The sequence below is a fragment of the Sapajus apella genome, unplaced genomic scaffold, assembly GCF_009761245.1.
Source record: "Sapajus apella isolate SASKATOON/1434 unplaced genomic scaffold, GSC_monkey_1.0 scaffold85, whole genome shotgun sequence".
NCBI lineage: Eukaryota > Metazoa > Chordata > Mammalia > Primates > Cebidae > Sapajus > Sapajus apella.
Window position 1 is genome coordinate 5,689,940 of NW_022437025.1, and position 22,658 is coordinate 5,712,597.

At 47.0% G+C, this 22,658-nt stretch overlaps 1 protein-coding gene and 1 long non-coding RNA gene across 7 annotated transcripts in view; one reads left to right on the forward strand and one right to left on the reverse strand.

Annotated features, from left to right (window-relative positions):
• The window catches only part of TBC1D14 (TBC1 domain family member 14), a 125,491-nt gene that overhangs the window by 33,108 nt on the left and 69,725 nt on the right, over window positions 1–22,658 (reverse strand). For 5 of the 6 annotated variants that reach the window (XM_032254124.1, XM_032254123.1, XM_032254122.1 and 2 more), the window contains one exon: window positions 1,077–1,195. In XM_032254124.1, coding sequence (XP_032110015.1) covers window positions 1,077–1,195 — 119 coding nt within the window. Of the gene's footprint in view, window positions 1–1,076; window positions 1,196–8,256; window positions 8,425–22,658 lie in introns of those variants that run through there. The other variant, XM_032254127.1, reaches the window with a different exon arrangement.
• On the forward strand, window positions 8,553–10,230 carry LOC116534041. Its single transcript, XR_004261563.1, has 2 exons — window positions 8,553–8,729; window positions 9,002–10,230. It is a non-coding gene; the product is annotated as an uncharacterized LOC116534041 (long non-coding RNA).

Here is a 22,658-nt window from a genome sequence, read left to right on the forward strand (position 1 = left end):
AGAGCTGGGGTTTCACGGCCGTGTTGGCCAGGCTGGTCTCGAACTCCTGATCTCGTGATGCACCCACCTCAGCCTCCCAAAGTGCTGGGACTACAGACTTGAGCCACCGCACCTGGCCAACACTTAATTCTTGAAGCAGGGTGCCCTATCAGCATGTTGCACATATGCACGAAGAAATTTCCTGACTAATTTTTTAAAGTGTACAGATTTCGTACTGGCTATGTGGTTCATTTGCAGTTCGTGCTCTCTTTCAGCAGTGTGCGTGTGACTGCGCTGGCACTAGGGTAAAGGGAGGGCAGGAGCGTCTGGCTGCCTGTGTCCCTCACACAACAGGACCCACATTCACCAGGACAGTTTGAAGAACTATCACTTGCTGCAGGAGAGTCCGTCAGGTCACCTTTCAGAATGTGAAAATGACCCGTCTTCACAGGGCAGAGTCTTTTCCTGACGGCCTCTAACTGTCCAGTACTCCATTTCTGTTCCCCACATACAATTTTCAAGGACAAGAATTAACAGAAGACATACTTCTTCTTCTTCCTTTTTTTTTTGGAGACGAAGTTTTGCTCTTGTTGCCTAGACTGGGGTGCAGTGGCACAATCTCGGCTCACCGCAACCTCAGCCTCCCAGGTTCAAATGATTCTCCTGCCTCCGCCTCCTGGGAAGCTGGGATTAAAGTCACTTGCCACCAGACCTGGCTTTTTTTTTGTATTTTTAGTAGAGACGGGGTTTCACCATGTTGGCCAGGCTGGTCTTCAACTCCAGACCTCAAGTGATCCACCTGCCTCAGCCTCCCAAAGTGCTGGGATTACAGGCATGAGCTCACAACTTATTTTTAAATGCTAAAGTAAAAAAAAAAAAAAATCATCTGAATGGAAAATTCTGGTCAAAACTTCTATGCTAAATGTCAGTTTTCCAAACTGGTCATTTAATATAATTACAGAACACATGTTAATAAGAAGTAATTATGGCTCACTTCTTCCCCCTTCTGACCCTAGCTTTTCTCTAACAAAAAGGTGATTAAAAGTTGTACGTATTTACTAAAGCAAACATTCTACGAAGATTCTTCGTAAACTCACGCTGGTCTATCCTCAAGGATGAGTGCGGTGGTGGAAAGTGGCTCAAAATCCAGATTCTTCCTCACATTCTGCTTTGGAGAGGGTGGCTTGCTAGGTCTTCCAGCCTTGTCTTCATATTCCTAGGACAGGGAAAACAAGGATGACTCCAGGCGGTTCAGATAGGAAGAAGTCCTTCGGAAAGCAAGAAAGTTGTTTTGTCATGAAACTTCTACGTCAATTTCAAGGACAATTTGCTGAAAATCTTTCCTGCTATTCAGAAGGAAAAACCACTGACTAAAGGGGTCTTTTTGGAGATGGAGTCTCAGTGTTGCCCAGGCTGTAGTGCAATGGCATGATCTTGGCTCACTGCAACCTCTACCTCTTGGGTTCAAGCGATTCACCTGCCTCAGCCTCCCAAGTAGCTGGGATTACAGGTGTGCACCACCACACCCCACTAATCTTTTTGTATTTTTAGTAGAGACAGGGTTTCACTATGTTGGCCAGGCTGGTCTCAAACTCCTGACCTCAGGTGATCCTCCCGCCTCAGCCTCCCAAACTGCTGGGTTCACAGGCATGAGCCACCGCACCCAGCCTAAAATGTTCTTAGAATTCCAAAGTTGAGGCTGTTGCTTTCTGATATGACATGCGCTCCCCTCTTTGGTGGGGAAGTAACAAAGGACCTCATCATCAAAGCAGACCCTTTGAGGAGGGCCCTCAAACGTTGCCTCAGGTCTCCTGTCTCCCAGGTAAGAGGCATGTTTTCTGTCTTCTGGACACTGTAAATTTGAACTGATTATTATTATGGCCACTGGGAAGCTGCCACTGCAAATTGTTATGTACATAGTCTTGCCATGCCCTGGAAATCTAAGAGCAGCCTCCACACCACTGGGTCACCAATTCGCCCACGAACTGAAACCACAAAAGCTCAGTCACACCTGGTGACCCACATTCCAAACACCCTGCCAGAACAATTCAGGAGAGCCAAACAAGTTGGTGCTTCTGACATAACGTGTGGGTACCCTTTGCTGTCTGCAAAATCAAAAACTAAAATCATTTAAGATTATTATAGATAATTAAGAAGATAAAATTACAGACAAGGCTGTCAGGACTGTCCCTGAAGGGAAGATAATCTCACTGAGAAGATGGGACAAAGAAAGGTAGCATTAACCTAAGATTTCATGTTTGTCATGAGGATGAGAAATTGCTAAATGAATTTCACGGACGCTAGCTGTCAAGAAGGGCGTTACTGGTGAAATTACCTGGCAAGCAATTATTCTCTTAGCCAGAAAGGCCCCTAAGAAGTAGAAAGAAATAGATTATTTTCTCAGAACACATAGGCTATGAGAAGGAAGTGCACCAAGGAACAGTTTCCGTACACCTCATGTACATGGCCACAACTTAACACTGTTTAGTGGGACTTAACATGATTTCATTACAATTCTAAAATTACTTAAAACTGAAAACACAGGCCGGGCGCAGTGGCTCACGCCTGTAATCCCAGCACTTTGGGAGGCGGAGGCGGGTGGATCACGAGGTCAAGAGATCAAGACCATCCTGGTCAACACGGTGAAACCCCGTCTCTACTAAAAATACAAAAAATCAGCTGGGCATGGTGGCGCGTGCCTGTAATCCCAGCTACTCAGGAGGGTGAGGCAGGAGAATTGCCTGAACCCAGGAGGCGGAGGTTGCGGTGAGCCGAGATTGCGCCATTGCACTCCAGCCTGGGTAACAAGAGCGAAACTCCATCTCAAACAAAAAAAAAAAAACTGAAAACACAGACTCATTCCTTCCTGGAGTCAAGAATCTGAGCATCCACACTGTACAGGGCACGCAGTCATGACCTAACATGTCACTGGCTTTCATGAAGCTTCGACTTTAGCACCTCAATGTCAAAGTCTCCAATTTCATAGAAAACCTGTCAAAAGCTATATGTTGAGGAAGACTGTGGGGCATGCTGCATTTTAACAAGCATTAGTAACACATACCCCGTAAGGTGCTACTTATCTGCTGAGCCTGGTCTGGTGAATTGCATCCCCAGGTCAGAAATGTTGGGCCCAAAATCAGCTGTGGCAGGAAGCGGATGCCCCTTTAAACTGGCTTTTGTGTGCTCTGCTCTGTGCACGTGGACTCACTTTGTCTTCGTGGCAATCTACCTGGCAAGTGTCACCCATTTTACAGATAGGGTAACTGAGGTTCAAAGTGAAGTGACTTGCCCAAAGCATACAGCCAGCAAGGCTGGGCCTGAAGGACTCCTTCCAGTCTGCCACCCAGAGTAGGCCCAACATCACCTGTTAATACACTCAAACCCAGAGGTGTGCGGTTTTACAGGGAAAAGGCTGAGCCCTACACAGCTTAGGTGTGGCCTCTGCAGCCACACAGCTCTGGGAGCAAATTCAGATCCACCAACTACCAGCTGTGGCCTCGGGCAAGGTACTCACTTCGAATCCCTAAGCCTCCTTTCCATATTTGCAAAATGGGAAACAGCACTCCCCCTTACCCCGAGAGGGCCACTGGAAGGAATGAGGCGATGTCACGGCCTCTGGTGCACAGGGCATGCTGGAGAAAGGCAGCCCTTCCTGGTCTGCGCCACCAGCTTTCTCTCGCCTCAGACCTGAAATCGCTGGAAAAGGCAGAAAACCGTGCTCTAGTGCCGAACAACCACCCAGGAGCCCTGCCAAGTCTGCCAACAGCACAGATACAAAAAGTAGGAGTAAAGGGAAGCAAAAGCCTTGAGTCACGACCAGAAACATTAGCTCGCTTCAGTCAGAGCTTCTTACTATCACCAACAGCAATAAACAGCGGCGGCCGACACTAACAAGCCCAGCACTTCACACGCACACGCTGGGCTCACCCCGTTTCCCTCCACAGCAGCCCCCCAAAAGAGCTGCCCCACCCCAGACCATGCCAACAAGGCAGCTGCACAAGGACATGCTGCACCTCACCCGCGCAAAGCTGTGGCTGTGGTCTGATGGCCCAGCAAAGGGTCAAGGAAAAAAGGCAGGAAGGCAGGCTACCTGAGGCAGGCATGGATTTCTGCCTTTTCCAGTGGTTGCAGGTCTGAGGAGAGAAAAAGCTAGTGGCACAGGCCAGCAAGGGCTGCCCCTTCTCCAGCACTGACTGTGCACCACAGGAATGTGGGGACCCAGGGTGTCTATGACTCGCCCGGACAGACAAGCGAGGAAGCTGGGTCACAGGCCACATGCTGTGGTTCCGAAGTCACATTCCTCATTACAGAATTCACGCAAGCCTCTCACAGATATGTGTCAGAAGTAATTCATCATTCAGATTCAGTCTCAATAGTTTTCACTGTTGAATGAAACCATGACAGAAACCTCAAATACTGAACTAAGATCAGCAGAGATGCAGGGTCAAACACTTATGTTTTAATCACAGACCAAGGTGTGATTAAAATAATAAAGTAAAACAGGTGGCCTGGACTACTCATACTTGAAATCCCAGGCAGAGCCCTTTCCAAAACCCGAGGCAGCCTTTCAGAAGGGGAATGGTGTTAGAAATGGTGACAGGTCCTGCTCCAGATCCAGTTCTCCCAGGGCGACCTGGAAGTGACAACAGTAAGCTCACTGTCCAGCCCAGACAAACTTTGGAAATAAGAGGACTGTTCAGTCCCAGAAGCCCGGAGGGGAAGAAACAGCCCTGGAGAAAGAACGCTCAGCTGCAGCGCTGGGGCCAGGCTAAAAAGGGCTGAGGTTTTGGAAGTACAACAGCCGAATTCTAGGCCCTGGCTTGGCCAACTCGTCTTGCTTGTCTCTCAGTCTATTTTCAGCAATTAAACAGTAGCAATTGTATAGACCGCTGTGGTGGTTAAATGAGGTAAGATATATAAAATGGCTGGCCACTCCCTCAAGTGCCAAGCCCTTTCTGTGTGCCAGGCAAGTATCAATGTGGTCCACCTCCACCCAACTCATCATTCCCAAGTTCTGTCTCTGCATGGGATCAAGTTTTGAAGTCTCTTGGTTTAAACCAAGTAAGAATGCTCATCTTGCTGTGCTCTTGAGAAGCCTTGCAGCCTAACAGGTAAAATAAACTGCCCACTAAAGCGACAGCTCCCACCCTGGACAACCCTAGAGGGAATTAATCAATCAATTATTTATTCTTGAGAGGTCTCATTCTGTCACCCAGGCTGAAGTGCAGTGGCACAGCCTTGGCCTCACTGCAACCTCCGCCTCCCAGTTCAAGTGATTCTCCTGCCTCACCCTCCTGAGTAGCTGGGATTACAAGTGCCCACCACCAGGCCCGGCTAATTTTTGTATTTTTAGTAGAGACAGCGTTTCACCATGTTGGCCAGGCTAGTCTCAAACTCTTGATCTCAAGTGATCCGCCCGCCTCAGCCTCCCAAAGTGTTGGGATTACAGGCGTGAGCCACTGTACCCAGCCCCCTAGAAGGAATTTAGAACAAAGTTATTCAAAGTTCTAGCAGCAGATCAGTTTGATTGGGCAGAACAGCATTTTTTTTTTTAAATGAAACAATAAAACACAGAGTAGATACAGTAAAGACGGTTTGCTTCAGCTTTATACCTAGTTATGTCAGTACAATGAGTCTCACTAAAGTGTCTAACTGGGGACAGATTCAAAAAAGTTTGCAGGCTGCCATTTTAGAAGCACAGTAGGTCAAAGTCCCTGCTCTGGGCAGTTTATAAGGAACCATGCTGGGAAAGGTGAGACCATACCAACATGGCAGTCACACCTCACTAGCAACCAACTTGTGGGGTGTGCTCTGATGACCCAGCTGAGGTTTAAGAAAACAAAGCAGGCAGGCAGGCAGGGTGCCTGAGCAGAGCCCTAGTCTCATGCAGAGGCCATGTGCAAAAGACTCGGCAAGCAGGGCAAGAGGGAAGGGGCCATGTGGAAAAGAGGAAGCTAATTTGTGAAGGGACTTCATGGGCCTGGTACTTCAGCAGACCCTCAATCCCCAACCCAGCAGGGCTCACTCAATAGGGCAATACGACGCAGGCAGGGGCGCCCACACAGGTGAGACTGGGAGGCGTGCCAGGAGGGATGAGCCCGCACTGTGGAAGGGCAGGATGCCTGCGGCCAGGGGGACATGGGAAGCTTCCACAAAGGGCCACTTGAGTGGACAGACAGGTAAGATCCGGGCTAGAGGCCAAGAGCAAGAGGCACTCTGACAGCACAAGCAGTAGCCTGGAGACGCCCATGAGCAGGTTTCTTCACAGCACCAGGATTTAAACCGGGAATGGTGGGGAGTCAAAACTGTTTTGCTGCAGATTTGAAGGTCACAACACACTACCTAGAGGTGTTGGGACAAGCCCCAGGAGAGAGGGGAGAAACAGTGGAGACTGTGAGGTGTGGGGAGCCCCTTAGACGCATCCAGGGGCAGGGTCTACATTCCATGTGTGATCTGCACAGTGCTGAAGACAAGAAGGGCAGGAGGCTCCTGAATTAGGTTTACCGTTTGTTTAAGAAGAGGGGAGGAAATCCTGCCTGAATGCATACTTGTTTTAAGAGGGAAAAGAAAGGATCATGATTCTCAAACAATGAAAAAGTATTCCTGACCCTGGCACAGAGGTGCTATGTCTGTGGTCCCAACTATTCAAGAGGCTGAGATGAGGACAGGATCGGTTGAGCCCAGGAGTTCAAGGCTGCAGTGAGCCATGACCGATCAGGGCAACAGAGCAAGACCCTGTCTCAGAAAAAAGTATTCCTGGTAGAAAGACAAGAACGGTCATCAATGCTACTTACGAACTGGAGGAACACTACAAAACATAGCCAATGATGTCAATAACCTGCTAGCAGAAGCCCCCTGGCTTCCCCAGGAATCTATTTTAGCTAGAAGAAGAAAGGGTCATCAGTCAAAACCTGTGCTTACAGCTCCGACTCCACCATCTGCAGTATCAAGATTCACCTGTTAAATAACCGGGGGATTTGGGAGGTGCGCCTGGAATAAAGCTGCCAAGGCAGGCTGGCCAACCAAGTGGTACCCATTAAGACTGACTTGAACTCACGCAGTGACAGCACAGCCACGACATCTGCACAGGCTGAGGACCCAGGAAACACTGGGGAGCAGCGGCAGGCCTGGCCTGAGCCAGCGCCACCAGCAGCATGACCTTGAGCTTCTCCTCCATCCCCAAGCCTGTTTCCTCATCTGTTACACTTGAGGATTAAATGAGAACCAGCATAAGGTGTGGAGCCAAAGCAGGTGCCCAGAAATGACAGGAGTATGACTGTCACTATATACTATGAAATTACTCTTCAAAACATTCCACTCCAAGAGGGGTGCTTGTGAAAAAGGGCAGGAGACTGAAAGCATCCACAACACCCGGCTGGTCTCACGCTTGGCCATTTGTAAAAGCAATTGTCTGGGAGGGAGGAGCCCAGTTTAAAATCTGGGAGCGGCTCTGTTTTGCCATTTTGAGGGGGGAAGAATGGTCCGCACAGGTCTTACAAAAGCCCCACCTTCCAAAAGACAGCCCCTGGTAACCCCTGAGGCCTGACCTCACGGTAAGCAAAGCAGCAGAGAACACCTGAGTGGCTCCTCTGGCCTGGATTCTTCAACCAGCATGCAGTCCCCTCCTGGAAAGCGTTCTCTAAGTTTCTGGGAATGCTGGCATTCTGGGAAGCACTCTCAAGAGGCCTTTTCTAACAGTCATATTCCTCCCAGAGCATCGAGGACACGAAAGTTAATATGCGGGCTGGTGAATGAACGTATTCCAATGGAACTGGGTTTTAACATGCCCGGTTGCTGTTGCAGCCTGACCACCTCACTGGGCCCCAGAGCACGGGGCGCAGTCTCATCTCCATACAAAGGCTCCTCGGATGGCAGGCGAGGCTCTTCTGGCCTCTTAGGGGGCTGCTAGGCCGGGCCCGGCTCGGCTCTGAAAACAGGGTAAGGACGATTCAAAGGACATGCTCGCTCACGCTCTCTCGCCGTCCCAGTAAACGTGAACCCAGGAAGAAAATATGTGGAAACCCAGACACAAAGAGTGCCAGGGAGGAAAGAGCGCATCAGCAGCGTGCACAGCAAGCGTCGGCCGCTGAGGACAGATGCACGTGAAGCTGGCACACACGCACACCTGCACACATGCACACACACTCCTACACTCCATCTGCGCGGGGCCGCAGGGCCACCGCAGGGCTGGGCAGGCCCCGGACAGGACAGGACAGGACTCCGGGACCCGGCAGGCCTGGGGCGCAGGCAGAGACACCGGCCCGCACCCCGACTCACCATGAACGCCGGGGCCTTAGAGGCGCGCGGCCGGCGGCTCCATGCCCAGCGAGCGGAGGGCCGGCCTCCCTCCCTCCCTCCCAGACCACGGGCGGGCAGCTCCACAGACTGGCGGGGCGGGGTGGCGCGGCAGGCTGCTCAATCGCGCGCAGATGCAGCGAGGCGATCGGCGCAGCCGGCTCGGCGCGTCAGGCCTGGCCTGAGCCTCCCACGGGGGCGGGGCCGAGGGACGGGGAGGGGCGGGGCCGAGGGACGGGGAGGGGCGGGGCCGAGGGACGGGGAGGGGCGGGGCCGAGGGACGGGGAGGGGCGGGGCCACGGGCGGGGCTCGAGCTGCCCCACGGCGCGGCCCCACCCGCCACGAGCACCGAGAACACGCGCGCCCACAGGCAGAGAGCCAGCTTCTGCCTTAAAGATCACCCGAGAGCTGAGAGACGTGTTGCCAAAAGGAATTACATAAAAATATTCGCACTGGTGAGCGCTGGGTGGCGGGCTGATGGTGAGCAGTTTTTACTCTATAGGCTACCGCGGCTCGTAGTGTTTCTCACGGAGCATTCACAGGTGAGTTTAAAACGTCAGGGAGCACACACAACACGCAGAGAGCAGCTGAGCGGGCGCCCCGGGGCCGCCGGGAGGGGGACGGACGCTGGCAGGAGCTCGCCCTTCAGACGGCGCGGTGGGCTGGCTGTCGGTGACACCTCCGGTTTTTTAAAAAACAGTCCTTAAACTCTGACCCTACACCATAGGGACTGCGTCGGGTCAAAATTACTTCTGGTCAGCCGCGGGCCCCACGTCCCAGGGCTGAACAAACCCAGTCTGCGGCAACCCGAGGATTCCCGAGCAGATCTCCTGGGATTCAGAATTACGAAATCACCTGCAGAAACATCTCCATCAGAAGAAGCCTGTGACATCCGCCAGGATAAAATCAAAAGGACAGTGACAAGTGACAGCAAGGACGTAGAGAAGCTGGAATTCTCCAAAGTCCTTGGTAGGAGTGTAAAATGGTGCAGCTTCTTGTATAATTCAACATCCACCTACCATACTCCCAGGAACCCACCCAAGAGAAATATATTCACAGAGCATGCAAACATTCACAGCAGCATTGTTCCCACCAACCAGAATGTCCAGCAACCGCGGGGGCATACGCAGCATGGAAACGGCCATAAAAGAAATAAACTGCTGAGACATGAGCCTACATGGATGAACCTCAAAAACGCTATGCTAGGTGAAAGATGCCAGACAAGAAAATTCCATGATTCCATTTATGTGACACTTCTTAAAAAGGTCAATCTCCAGAGAGAAAGCAAATTCATGTTTGCCTGGGGGTTGAGAGTGGGATCAGCTGTGAACAGGCAGGGAGAAACTTTTTTGGGTGATGAAAAAATACAACTTTGGATGTGGAACGTATTTTAAAACTGGATTGCAGTGATAGTTGCCTAACTATATACACTTATTGAAATCATGGAACACTTAACACTGAGTGGATCTCATGGTATATTATTTATACCTCAAGCCGTTTTTAAAAAGTAATAGGATACAAAGGGAGACAGCCCGATTCTGGCTGAAAAGATTAGGGAAGACCTAAGACAATTATCCAAAATGTGAAAATAGGGCAAAAGCAGGAGGGGGTATCCTTTCGATTCATTCCTGGGCAATTTCAGCATGGCTACCTAAAGATTAATTCTCTAGGAGACTGTCCCTGTGCTATTTATTACTCCATTCAAGCCCGGATACTGTGAAGTTACATATTAACTTGTAGATAATGTCCGAAAGAAAAGATAATCCCAAAGATTATGTTTTATTGTCACCAATTTGTTCATTGAAATCTAACCTAGCCATCTTACTCTAGTTCTTTTTGGGTTTTATGCATGTATGTGTGTACACACACACACACCCCTAATTCCTCAAATGCTCTTGGCATAAGTTTTACCATCTTACTGGTCTCCTCAAGGTGTTAAATAAATCTTTGACCTATGATCATTTAAATTTTTAAGAAGGTAAAAGTCATGAGAAAAATAAGTGTTTTATATGAAGAAAATAAAGGGACATATACCTAAGGTAATACACAAACCTGACAGGATCCTGGTTGAAAAAGAACAGTTTGATACAACTGAAGAAGTCAGAACATGCACTGGGTATCAGAGGCTGCTATGGAATTCCCGATCATTCTCCTGGGCGTGGTCACAGTCATGGTTATGTAGGAGAATGTCTTTACTGCTAAGAGCTGTGTGCTGAAGCATTTAGCAGTAAGATGTCATAATACTGCAAATGGTTCAATTTTAAGAAAACAGAGGGACAATAAAGTAAATATGGCAAAATGTCAGCAGCTGTTCCATCTAAGTGGGTACCTGTGCGTGTTTATTAAATATTCCTGGGATTCTTCTATAGGTTTGAGATAACGCAATCAGGTCTCATCTGAAACTCCCATCCTCACAGACACCCTCCCAGCCTACCTAAACTACAGCAAGGGCCTGCCATTCTTGCCCCTAGCACCAGGTGCTGTTGCAGCACTTACCACAACTTGTAACATGATGACCTAATTCGTATTTCTCTCCCTTCCACCCAAGGCTGTAAAACCTCTGGGTGTGGGGGAGGCCTAGCACAGCACATGGCACAGGGGAGGCAGTTAAGCATTGGGGCAATCGCTGTGTGCCACAGGACGCATCTGTCCTTCCTTCTTCCATCCGTCCAGCAGGCCCTAATGGTGCTTGGCCCCAGGAGCAAAGGAGAACAAGGTTCCTGCCCCTGAATCGCTCATGGACCAGCAAACAGGCAATGATACACTCTCCTGTTGCTGGGTGCTACAACTGCGAAGCTTCTGAGGTTCGGGGGGGGGGGGCCTCAGGAAGCAACTGGCCCAGCCTGAGGGGTGAAGGGTGACTTTCCAGAAACAATGCCTGCAGCTGGAAGAGGGCTAACCTGTGGAGCTCTGTTCTCAGAGAGAGAAGCAGTCCTCAGGCTCTCCATGCCTCCTACCAGCACTCCTAAGAAGTTGGCCAGACAGAGCTAGCGCAGGAAGTCCACACTCACCAAACTTTAAACGTGGAGACGGCTGCGTGCAGCCGGCTGCGTGCAGCGTGCCTGGGAGGTGCACTGAGGTGTGCCTACCAAAGCACACTGCCATCGCTTCCAGCAGGTTGTAACTTGCAAGTTACTTCAAAAATACTTTCTATTTCACATCTTTTTTTTTTTTTTTTTTTGAGACAGAGTCCCACTCTGTCACCAGGCTGGAGTGCAATGGCGCGATCTCGGCTCACCACTACCTCCGCCTCTGCCTCCTAGGTTCAAGCAATTCTCCTGCCTGAGCCTCCTGAGAGCTGCGGCTACAGGTGCACGCCACCATGCCCAGCCAATTTTTGTATTTTTTTTTTTTTTTTTGAGACGGAGTTTCGCTCTTGTTACCCAGGCTGGAGTGCAATGGCGCAATCTCGGCTCACTGCAACCTCCGCCTCCTGGGCTCAGGCAATTCTCCTGCCTCAGCCTCCCGAGTAGCTGGGACTACAGGCATGTGCCACCATGCCCAGCTAATGTTTTGTATTTTTAGTAGAGACAGGGTTTCACCATGTTGACCAGGATGGTCTTGATCTCTTGACCTCGTGATCCACCCGCCTCGGCCTCCCAAAGTGCTGGGATTACAGGCGTGAGCCACCGAGCCTGGCCTCTATTTCACATCTTAGAATTGAGCACTATTTATGAAATTTTTACTACACATCAAACCATGTGATGATAAGTTGACTTTTCCTAAATTTTGAAACTTAAAGCAACAATCAGAAGTTAGACACCCTTGGCTGGGCATGGTGGCTCACGCCTATAATCCCAGCACTTTGGGAGGCTGAGGTGGGTAGATCACCTGAAGTCAGGAGTTTGAGATCAGCCTGGCCAACACAGCAAAAGCCCATCACTGCTAAAAATACAAAAATTCCCTGGGTGTGATGGTGTGCACCTGTAATCCTAGCTACTCGGGAGGCTGAGGCATGATAATCCCTTGAACCCGGGAGGCGGAGGTTGCAGTGAGCTGGGATCACACCACTGCACTCCAGCCTGGATGACAGAGCAGGACTTCATCAAACAAATCATAAAAATAATGAAAATAAAAGAAGTTAGAGACCTTTTTTCATCTCAATCTGGCATTGGGTTTCACATCGATCATGATTGATCCATGTGTAAAGAACCTCCCCCTCAAATCTCCTGAGTTACTGGAGCTCATTCCCAGGCTTCTTGCCTCCCCACCAGCACACCAGGTTCATGTGCTGATGTGGCTTTTCTGTAACATTGCTGTCTCTACCCTTTGAGGTCAAGGAGACAGTGATGATTCCTTTGTTCGTGGCAGCCTCCTAGCAGCCAGGCTGGCAAAACCAATCTTACTACAAGCCACTGGATGTCACAGGGATTAAATGGTCACTGAAGGAACAAATTCATGTCCAATCCAGGAGATGCATTAAGTAAATCATGACAATCGCTTCTCGGCCTTTTGGTTAAGATCAAGTGTAAGTAAATCATGACATAGCTAAACAAAAAGCCATTGCTTAGACTCAGTTAAGTAAAAATGAAATCATAGAATAATTACAGATATGGGGAAATGCATATGTTGTCACAGAAGTAAGAAAATAGCTTACAGAATGGTATGTTGTAAAACTGTGAAATTCATTCATCCATTTACAAATCTGGTAAACTTACAAATTAACCATCCGTGAATGCTAGGTACTGTCCCAAGTCCTGCAGAAAAGCAGTCAACAAGCACACAAGGTCTGGTCCTTGCTCTCCTGCATTTATATTCTAGTGGGGTGAAGGGACAGTAAAGAAGCACACGGGCAAGAATATAACGTGCAGAAAAGTGCTGTGCAGAAAATGCCCCAGAGTCCCGCAGCAGAGTGGTGGGGGGATGGCGGGGAGGAGCAGTGCTGACACTAAGCGGTTAGGGAAACCCTCCTGAGAAGACAGTATCTAGGAGGTGGGCTCAGAGCTGAGACCCAGTGACAAGGAGCCCATGTGTGAGGAATCACGGCCCAGCACTCCAGGCAGAAGGAGGCGGAAGTACAAAGGTGGGGCAGTGAGAAACTTGGGGTGCCCAAAAGTCAGAAAACCAGCGAGCAAGGCCAGGATGAAGGGGGTCACAGGAGATGGAGCCAGTCGGGCAGGGGTCAGACCAGGTGGTCCTTGCAAGGTCATGGCAAGGAGCGTGCATTTAGCCCAAATGTGGTAGGAAACGCTTAAGACGATTTTAAGTAGAGGCGTGATGTGATTTAATAATAGAAGAACGAATATAATGAGAATGTTATCAGGGGATTATCTCCGGATGACAGAATTATGGGTAATGCTTATTTTTGTTACATTTCTATCAGATTTCCAAATTTCCTATCACTATTGTTAACTTTCATAGCCAAAATGCTATTTTAAAAGTAAAACAAAACAAAACCACAAACCCAAATAAAGAAACCACAGTAGCACCTAAACGGACTTCTTAGGAGAGCCAGCACCAGCTTGTCCGGGGTTCCACTCCAATGCCATGTTCCCTCCCCTCCTCCTCCCAGCCCGGCTATAATCAACCCCTCCCCATTTCTTTCAAGTTACCAAGGCTCTGTTCCCTCTGCTCAGTTACTCCCTCTTCCCTACACTCCCCTAAAAACCTTGGAAACCACCTACTTATCCTCCAATACTGAGCTCACAGGTGACCGCCGGGGAGTGGTGTTTGCCTCTGAAATCTGGGTGGCCCTTCCGCAGGGCCGCAGCCCTGCTTTGATGCTGCTGGGGTTCTGCTTGGCCACCGGGCTGTGGACAGGCTCCACAGGCTGGTTCTGTTCTTTTATTAGAAAAAAAAAAAAATCCCAACTCTTAGAAGGCCTGGTTTAATTACTAAATAAAATTCTTTCCCCCACTTTGACCAAATATTACCTAAAACTCAGTGCCTCAGCTGTGCCTTCGGAGTCCAGTCCTGAGTGGGAGGGTCCTGAGGCGAAAGGACGCCCTATCCTTTGAACTCTCCTATAACAAGGAACAATAGTGGATGCCCACAGCCCACATCCATTTTGAAATTCTACAGAAGCCGCCAATCAAAGGCTTCCCTGTGCCCCCCACAGGGCTGTCTGACGCACACTCTCTTATTCGATCCTCACAACCCTACAAGGTAGGTACTGTGGGAGGCAAAATAATGGCCCCCCCAACATGTCCACCTCTTAATCCCGGGAACCTGCAGATGTCATCTCATACGGCAAGAAGGGCTTTGCAGACATGGTTAAGGTTAGGACCCTGAGATGGGGTGATTATCTTAGATAATTCAGGTGGCTCAAAATAAGCACAGGCGTCCTAAGAGGGAGGCAGAGGGAGGCGGGACTGCAGAAGGGGGCAGGCAATGTGCTGGAGACATTGAGTGATGTCATCATTAGAGTGATGCTTCACAAGCCAAGGAATACGGCAATCTCTAGGTGCAGAGTGCTGCAAGAGAAAGATTCTTTCCTGGAACCTCTAGACAGATCCAGTCCTGCCAATACCTTGATTTTAGCCTGGAAGACTCATTGAGGACTTTTTTTTCTGGAAATAAGGTCTCCTTCTGTCACCCAGGCTGGAGGGCAGTGGTGCTATCTCAGCTGACTGCAGCCTTCACCTCTGGGGCTCAAGCGATCCTCTCACCTCGCCCCCCAAGTAACTGGGATTAAAGGTGTGCACCATGCCCAGCTAATTTTTGTATTTTTTGTAGAGATGGGGTTTTGACATGTTGCCCAGGCTGGTCTTGAACTCCTGCGCTCAAGTGAGCTGCCTGCCTCAGCCTCCCAAAGTGCTGGGATTACAGTGTGACACTGTGCCCAGCCCAGTTAGGACTTCTGACCTCCCAGACTAATGGACAGATTTCAGTTGTTCTGAGCCACCGAGTGTGTAGTGATTTGTTAGAGCGGCTACAGGAAACTAACACAGGTAGTGTCAGCATCACACACCCGCCCCCACTGAGCTGTCCCTGATACAGCGGCAGCAGCTCTGAGTAACCCCCTCAAGTGGCAGGGTGGGACTTGAACCCAGGCAGTCTGACTCCAGGGCTTCTAACTGCCAACTACCCAGATGTATCGCCTACGAACTAAGATTTCTATTTCCCAAAATAGTGCTCCCTGTGTGTCCCTAAGGCCTCCTTAACTATCACACTCAGGCATAAGGCCAACGAACACATGCCGGCTGTGTCTGTTAATTCACAGTGTCACAGAGAGGACTCCACCTAAAGTGCTTGCTCCCCACACACTGACAAGATTGTTTTTTAATCTCCTGAAGGCCCAGTAACATTTTGAGTTCAAATCAGGCAACCTGAAGAGGTTCAGAAATAGCCTTAGTCTCCTCAAATCTGGGTTCCTCAGAGTCCTCTGGAGCACCTACTGTGTGCCGGCCACTGGCCCAAGTGTGCCCAGGCTGGGCTAGACCACACTGGAAAGGCCTGCAGGGGGTATCTCTGCCACTCCAGCTGTGCTGAAGAGACTGCAAAGGCCTCTGAACTCTCCCACTCTTCCACTGGGAGTTCGGTCAGTATGAAAGAGGGGTTTTCCGTGGGGTCCTTGTTTCCACGTCAACATGTTAAAAGGCCTAGGGGAGGGCAAAGGCATTCAAAAGCTCCCAGGGGCATCTCTCTCCGTCTTTCTGGGAAGTGGCATCACTTAAACCACACCATCTCTTCAGCGTTCACAATAGTACACAATAGGCCACCCATCTGCAGAGGCCACTGCCAAGTCAAGGTCAGCCTGAAACCAGACTTACAACGCAGTCCCCTCCCTACAATCACAGGCTACTACAACTTACAGTTGTGTGTTTAACAAGCTTCCTAAGTGCCCCATACAAACCAGAGAGAAGGTGCTCAAAGAACTCAGTCTGCAATTGCATCATGTAAATGAATTTGTATGGATGAAACTCACACATACATAATGTGTCTCTGAGAAAGGCCTGGGAGGGTGGGCACGAAACCATCAGAGATTCCTCTGTGACAGGGCTGTGAAGTCTCAGGGGGAAAAGGATTTTCCTGTCTTCCATCTATCATTTGAATATTTGACAGGTATTTTTTTCATAAATTGTATTTAAAATTTGAAAAAATAATTTTTAAGCGAATTCAGATGGCATCAAAAATCGATTTCACGAACTGCAATTTCCAAACCACACTGCATTGTTACTGCAGCAAGGCTGTTTCCGTGTCTGTTGCTGGCTTTTTCCTAAGCACGTGAGACTGAAGGTCTAGCCGTGGCAGGAGACCACAATGACAGGAGTCCTGACGGTGACGGAGCTCCCACAGGATGCCGGCCACTGCTCCAGGACCCCACGCTTCATCGTACTTCACCCTCACAAACACAAGGCAACGTGAGCACTGCCTTTGCAGAGGATACTAAGGTTCGGAAAGGCAGAGCCATGGCCTTAGGTCCACACGTCTGACTGTAAATGACGGAACCTACGTGCAGACTCGGGCTCTCTGATCCCAAAGTCAGAGTCTTCCCCAACCTACCTCAACCCACATTCGCAGGCCTCAGAACCCTACCCCTCTCAACACAACATTGTGAAAGGACCCGGTGAAGAGCTGTGAAAGAATACGTGTTTCCTGTTCTCAAATTCCTATTCCTTCCTGGGAGACACACCAGTAAGAATGAACACAAGATCCACAGTGTTTGCACCAAAGAAAGTGTGCTCTCTGAACACTACCCTCTCCAACTAACAGGGAAATTTATCACCTCCACATTAGGAAAAATAAGCAAACTCTAGGATGCGCTAAGCATTAAATAGGAATTTCAGTTTATCTTGTTAAAAGGCATTGGGGATAAAGAATTTATACTTCTCAGAATAAATAAACTGTTACCAGGACAATAGCAGGAGACTAAAAAGTAAAGTGCAAATTAAACAACCATCCTGCCATTTCCCCTGGAGAAATTTCAGATCACTTCCTTCTTTCTCACTCTTGGCATCATGTGGAAGTATGATATGTGATTAACCTGCTGCTTCTCTAAACCCCAACATTAATGGGGATGAATGGGGATTAGACATTTTATGGGATAATCTCCTGATAGACCTGTTCTCCACCAAAAGATCCCAATACCATACAAACATGATATCTACCACCTTGACAAGCCGAAACTTCCAGAGTAGGTTCAGCTTCAGCTTTAAACTCTGGGTTACCAGCTGTATACTGTTTCCCTCTTTGCCCTGCCACTAGGAAGCTCAGTGTAAAATCTGTAGCATGCCTCTAGGAGTTACATGAAATTTTTTGAGTTACACCTTGGAGCATCCACTTACCTCTGGTTTTGCCTTGCTGTCCTTTGCCCAAATTTCCTCAACAATTTTTCTGTTATTCTACACATTAAAAATATATATATATTTTAAAGGCCAGATATGGTGGTTCACACCTGTAATCCTAGCACTTTGGGCCAAGGCAAGCAGATCACTTGAGGTCAGGAGTTCAAGACCACCTTGGCCAACATGGTGAAACCCCGTCTCTACTAAAAATACAAAAATTAGCTGGAAATTGCTTGAACCCAGGAGGCGGAGGTTGCAGTGAGCCAAGACTGTGCTACTGCACTCCAGTCTGGACAAAAGAGCAAGACTCCATTTCAAAAAAAAAGAAAAAATTATTTAAGTAGATATGTATACAGAACAAAATACAAAAGGTACAAAAGCGTATACGGTGGAAAGTAGGTCTCCCTCTTCTCTCCCACGTACTCAGTTTGTTTTCCTCTCCAAAGAAATTCCACTTTTAGCTATTTTGCAAGTATCCTTCCAAATATGGTCTCTGCATTTACAAGGATATGTGTGTATCTTTATACACACAGAGCACACTACACAAATGATGATCCATTTTGCTCTGTGAGGTCAGTGCAGTATTTCATTTAGGATTTCACCCATTCCCTGCCAAACATTTAGATAGCTTCCAATCATTCGTGCTGCAATCAATACTCTTATACAACCCTCATTTCACCCTTATATGGATGTATCCTTAGGAGAAATTACCAGAAGTAGAAATGCTGGATCAAAAATACCCTGACTGATTCATTCATTCATGCCAGTTTATTTTTTGAATTAACATACAGTTCACTTTTTGGTGCATATAGTCCTGTGACTTCTAAACATTGCCTTGTAGCCACCCTCACGGCTATCAAGATACAAAACAGCTCTATCACTCCCAGGACCTCCTCTGTGCTAGCCCTTGGTAGTCACATCCTACCCCACCCCTGGCACTATGACTGTTCTCCATCACCACAACTTCGTCTTTTCCAGTTATGTGGCACAAACGAAATCACAGCATACAAGCTTTTGAGGCCGGCTTTCTCCCCTCAGATAATGCCTGAGATTCACCCAAGGTGCTAAGCGTGTTTATCACTGAGTCATGCTTCGTCGTATGGGATGTACTGCCCTTCATCCATTCACTGAAAGGCATTTGGGTTGTTCCCATTTCTTGAAGACTATGAAAAGAGCAGCTATAAACATGTACAGATTTTTTACAAACACAAGTTTTCATTTCTTGATGGCAAATACCTAAGAGTGGGATTGCTGGGCTAACTGTAAGTATATGTTTCACCTACAAGAAACTTCTTCCAAACTGTTTTTGCAGAATCGCTGCACCATTTTGCATTCCCACGAGCAACGTACCAGCTAGGACTTCCAATACGATGTTGAACAGGAATAGTAAGAATAGACATCCTGGTCTTGTTTTCAATGTTGGGGGAAGGCCTTCGTTCTTTCTCCATTAAGCATGACGTTAGCCGCAGCTGTTTTCTGTAGATGCTCTGTATCAGGTGGAGGAAGTTCTCTTCCATTTCTTCTTTGCTGAGAGTTGTTATGAAGAATGGACACTGAATTCCATCAAATGCTTTTTCTGCACCAACTGATATGATCATGTGGTTTTCTTGAAATCAGCAGTATGATTGATTACACTAATCGATTCTCAAACACTGACCCAGTCTTGTGTTCCTAGGCTAAATGTCGCTTTGTCATGGTTATAACTCTTTAATGTATTATTGAATTCAATTTGTTAATACTGTGTTGAGAATTTTGTGTGTCTACATAAGGGCTATTTGCCTGTAGTTTGTTCTTTTTGATCCTGTATTCATCTAGTTTGGGTATCAGGGTAATACTGGCCTTTCAAATGAGTCAGGAAGTACTCCCTCTTCTCCTCAAATTGGTGTTTTCTTTAAATGTTCAGTAGGATTCATCAGTGAAACCATCTGGTCCTTCTTTAACAAATTCCAGGATGATTCAGATTATCTATTTCATCTTGGATGAATTTTGGTGATCTACAATTTTCAAGGAAATGGACCATTTCACCTAAGTTATCAAATTTATGTGGCTGGTGTGGTAGCTCACACCTGTAATCCCAGCACTTTAGGAAGCTGAGGCAGGTGGATCACTTGAGGCCAGGAATTTTAGACCATCCTGGCCAACACGGCAAAACCCTGTCTCTACTAAAAATACAAAAATTAGCTGGGCGTGGTGGCACATGCCTGTAATCCCAGCTACTAGGGTGGCTGAGGCATGAGAATCACTTGAATCCAAGAGGCAGAGGTTGCAGTGAGCTAAGATTGCACCACTGCACTCCAGCCTGACTGACAGAGCAAGACTTTGTCTTTAAAAACAACAACAACAACAGCAAAGAAAAACCTGTACAGTTATTTATAACATTCTATTGTCTTATTTTTGTGGAGCCTGTAGTGGTATCCCCCTTTTCATTCCCTTTGCTAATTTTATTCTCTTTTTGTCAGTTTTGCTAGAGTTTAATCAATGCTGTTGATCATTTCCAAGCACAGGCTTTCGGTTTCATTGACTATCAGTTTTCTGTTTTTAATTGCATGGAAATCTTTTCTCACATTTATCTTTTGCTTCCTTTTGCTTGCTTTGGGTTTATTTGCTCTGTTTATACTTTCTTAAGGTACAAATTTTGTTTATTGATTTGAGACCTTTTTTCCTTTCGGTGTGACATTTTAATGCAATACATCTCCCTCTAAGCACTGCAACCTACAAATTTAGGTATGTTGTGTTTTCACTCGCTTCAAAATATTTTCTAATTTCCTTGTGTAATCCCAAATGCTAGGATTACAAGTGTGAGCCACTACACCCAGCCCGTTTTTTTAACCCATTCTGACAATCTGTCAGAGCTGAGTAATGAAACACACAACTGGTGTGTTCAGACCATTTACATTTAATGTGATTGTTGGTATGTTCGAATTTAAGTCTATTATCCCATGTTTCCTCTTTTTTCTTCCTTTATGTCTTCTTTCCTGTTTTAGATAAAGTTTTCTGAACTTTTTTTAGAACTCCATTTTGATTTCTCTATTGTGTGTGGTGGCTTCTTCCCCCATCTCTTTGTCTAGTTTAGTGGTTGGTCTAGGGATTACAATATACTTATTAATTTTTCACAATCTACTTAGAATCAATATTTTACTACTTCAAGTGGAATGCGGAACTTTATCACCATACCTTGTCCCCTTCTGCATTTCACTTGTCTTACATATTACATCTACACACACTGTAAACCCATTATAATTTTTGCTTTCAAACATATTTGTAAACAACTCATTGAGAAAACAGTCTGCTGACTTGAGAACATTCCCCAAATCAATGTCAATAGGAATGAGAAGCCCATGCACATGTCCTCGCATTTTCTAGATTCTTTTCATGATAATTTATCATGTGCCCTGATTTCTTCCCCAGGATTTATAGTCCATTGGGAAACTCAACTGTTTATTTAAAATTGTGTTTCCCAAGAAATGAGAGTTATGTATAATCAGCTGTGGTTTTGTGAACGTGTTTCTATTTATGATGTTTTAATTTAATTCATCAACTTCGCATTCTGATTATATGACAAATTGTTTATTGCTCTTGCTACTCTAATCATGCTGTAGCGCACGTAAGACTGTTACCGTATATTTAAAGTCAACACCTATTGGCATTTAGTTAAAGCAAAAAGAAAATAATTTATCCAGATATTTACTATTTCTGTTCCCCTTTTTTCTTGATGTTCCAAGTCTCCTCCTAGTATAATGACCTTTCTACCTGAACAATTTCTTTTAGCAATTCCTTTTAGAGCCAGACTGCTGGCAACAAATTCTTAGTTTTTCATCACCTGAGAATATCTTTATTTCACTTTCATTCCTGAAGGGTTTTTTTTTTTTTTTCTGGATACAGAATTTTGGGTTGACAGTTCTTTTCAGCACTCTAAAAATACTGTTTTATTTTTCTGGCCTCCATGGCTTCTGATGAGAAATTCAGTCAAATTGTTAATCCCCAGTAAGTATGACATTGTTCCTCTCTGGATGCTTATAAGATTTCTTGTCTTTATTTTCAGCAGTTTGGTTATGATGCATCTGGACGTGGACTTCTTACCTTTTAGGGTTTGTTTGGCAGCCACTGAATTTCCTGAATCTATAGGTTTGAATCTTTCGCTAAATGTGGGAGATACTTGGCCATCACTGACTCCAACGTTTCCACATCATATTGTCTCTCCTCTCCTCTGACACTCCAATGATAGTGTTACACTTTTTACTACCGCCCTACATGTTCCTAAGGCTCTGCTCAATTTTTTAACTCATTTTTTCTCTGTACTGCTCAGATTGGATAATTTCTGGTTTTTTTGTTTTGTTTGAGACGGAGTGCTCTGTCACCCAGGATGGAGCACAGTGGTGTGACCTTGGCTCACTGCAACCTTTGCCTCCTAGGTTCAAGTGATTCTCCTGTCTCAGCCTCCCAAGTAGCTGGGATTACAGGTGCCCGCCACCACACCTGGCTAATTTTTACATTTTCAGTAGAGATGGGGTTTCACCATGTTGGCCAGGCTGGTCTCAAACTCCTGGCCTTGTGATTTACCCGCCTTGGCTTTCCAAAGTGCTGGGATTACAGGCATGAGCTACCATGCCCGGCCTGGATTGGATAATTTCTATTGATCTTAAAATTCATTCACTCACTCCTCTATCATCTCCATTCTGCTATTAAGCCTCTCTGGTTAGTTTATTTCAGTTAGTGTATTTTTCAGTTACAAAATTTCCACTTAGTTCTTTTTACAGTTTCTTTTTCTTTACTTATACTTTCTATTTTCTCATCTCAGAAGCGTTCACCCTTACTTGTTGGAGCATTTTTATAATGGTTGCTTTAAAGTCTATTGGAAAATTCCAACATCTGCATTATCTTGGCAGTGGTATCTTGATTACCAAAAGATGATCCTGGCCAGGCGCAGTGGCTCACACCTGTAATCTCAGCACTTTGGGAGGCTGAGGCGGGCAGATCTTGAATCCTGGAGTTCGAGACCAGCCTAGGCAACATGGCAAAATCCTATCTCTACACAAAATATAAAAAATTAGCCAGGTATGGTGGCACTTGCCTGTAGTCCCAGCTACTCACAAGGCTGAGATAGGAGGACTGCTTGAGCCCAGGAGGCAGATGTTGCAGTGAGCTGAAATGCACCAC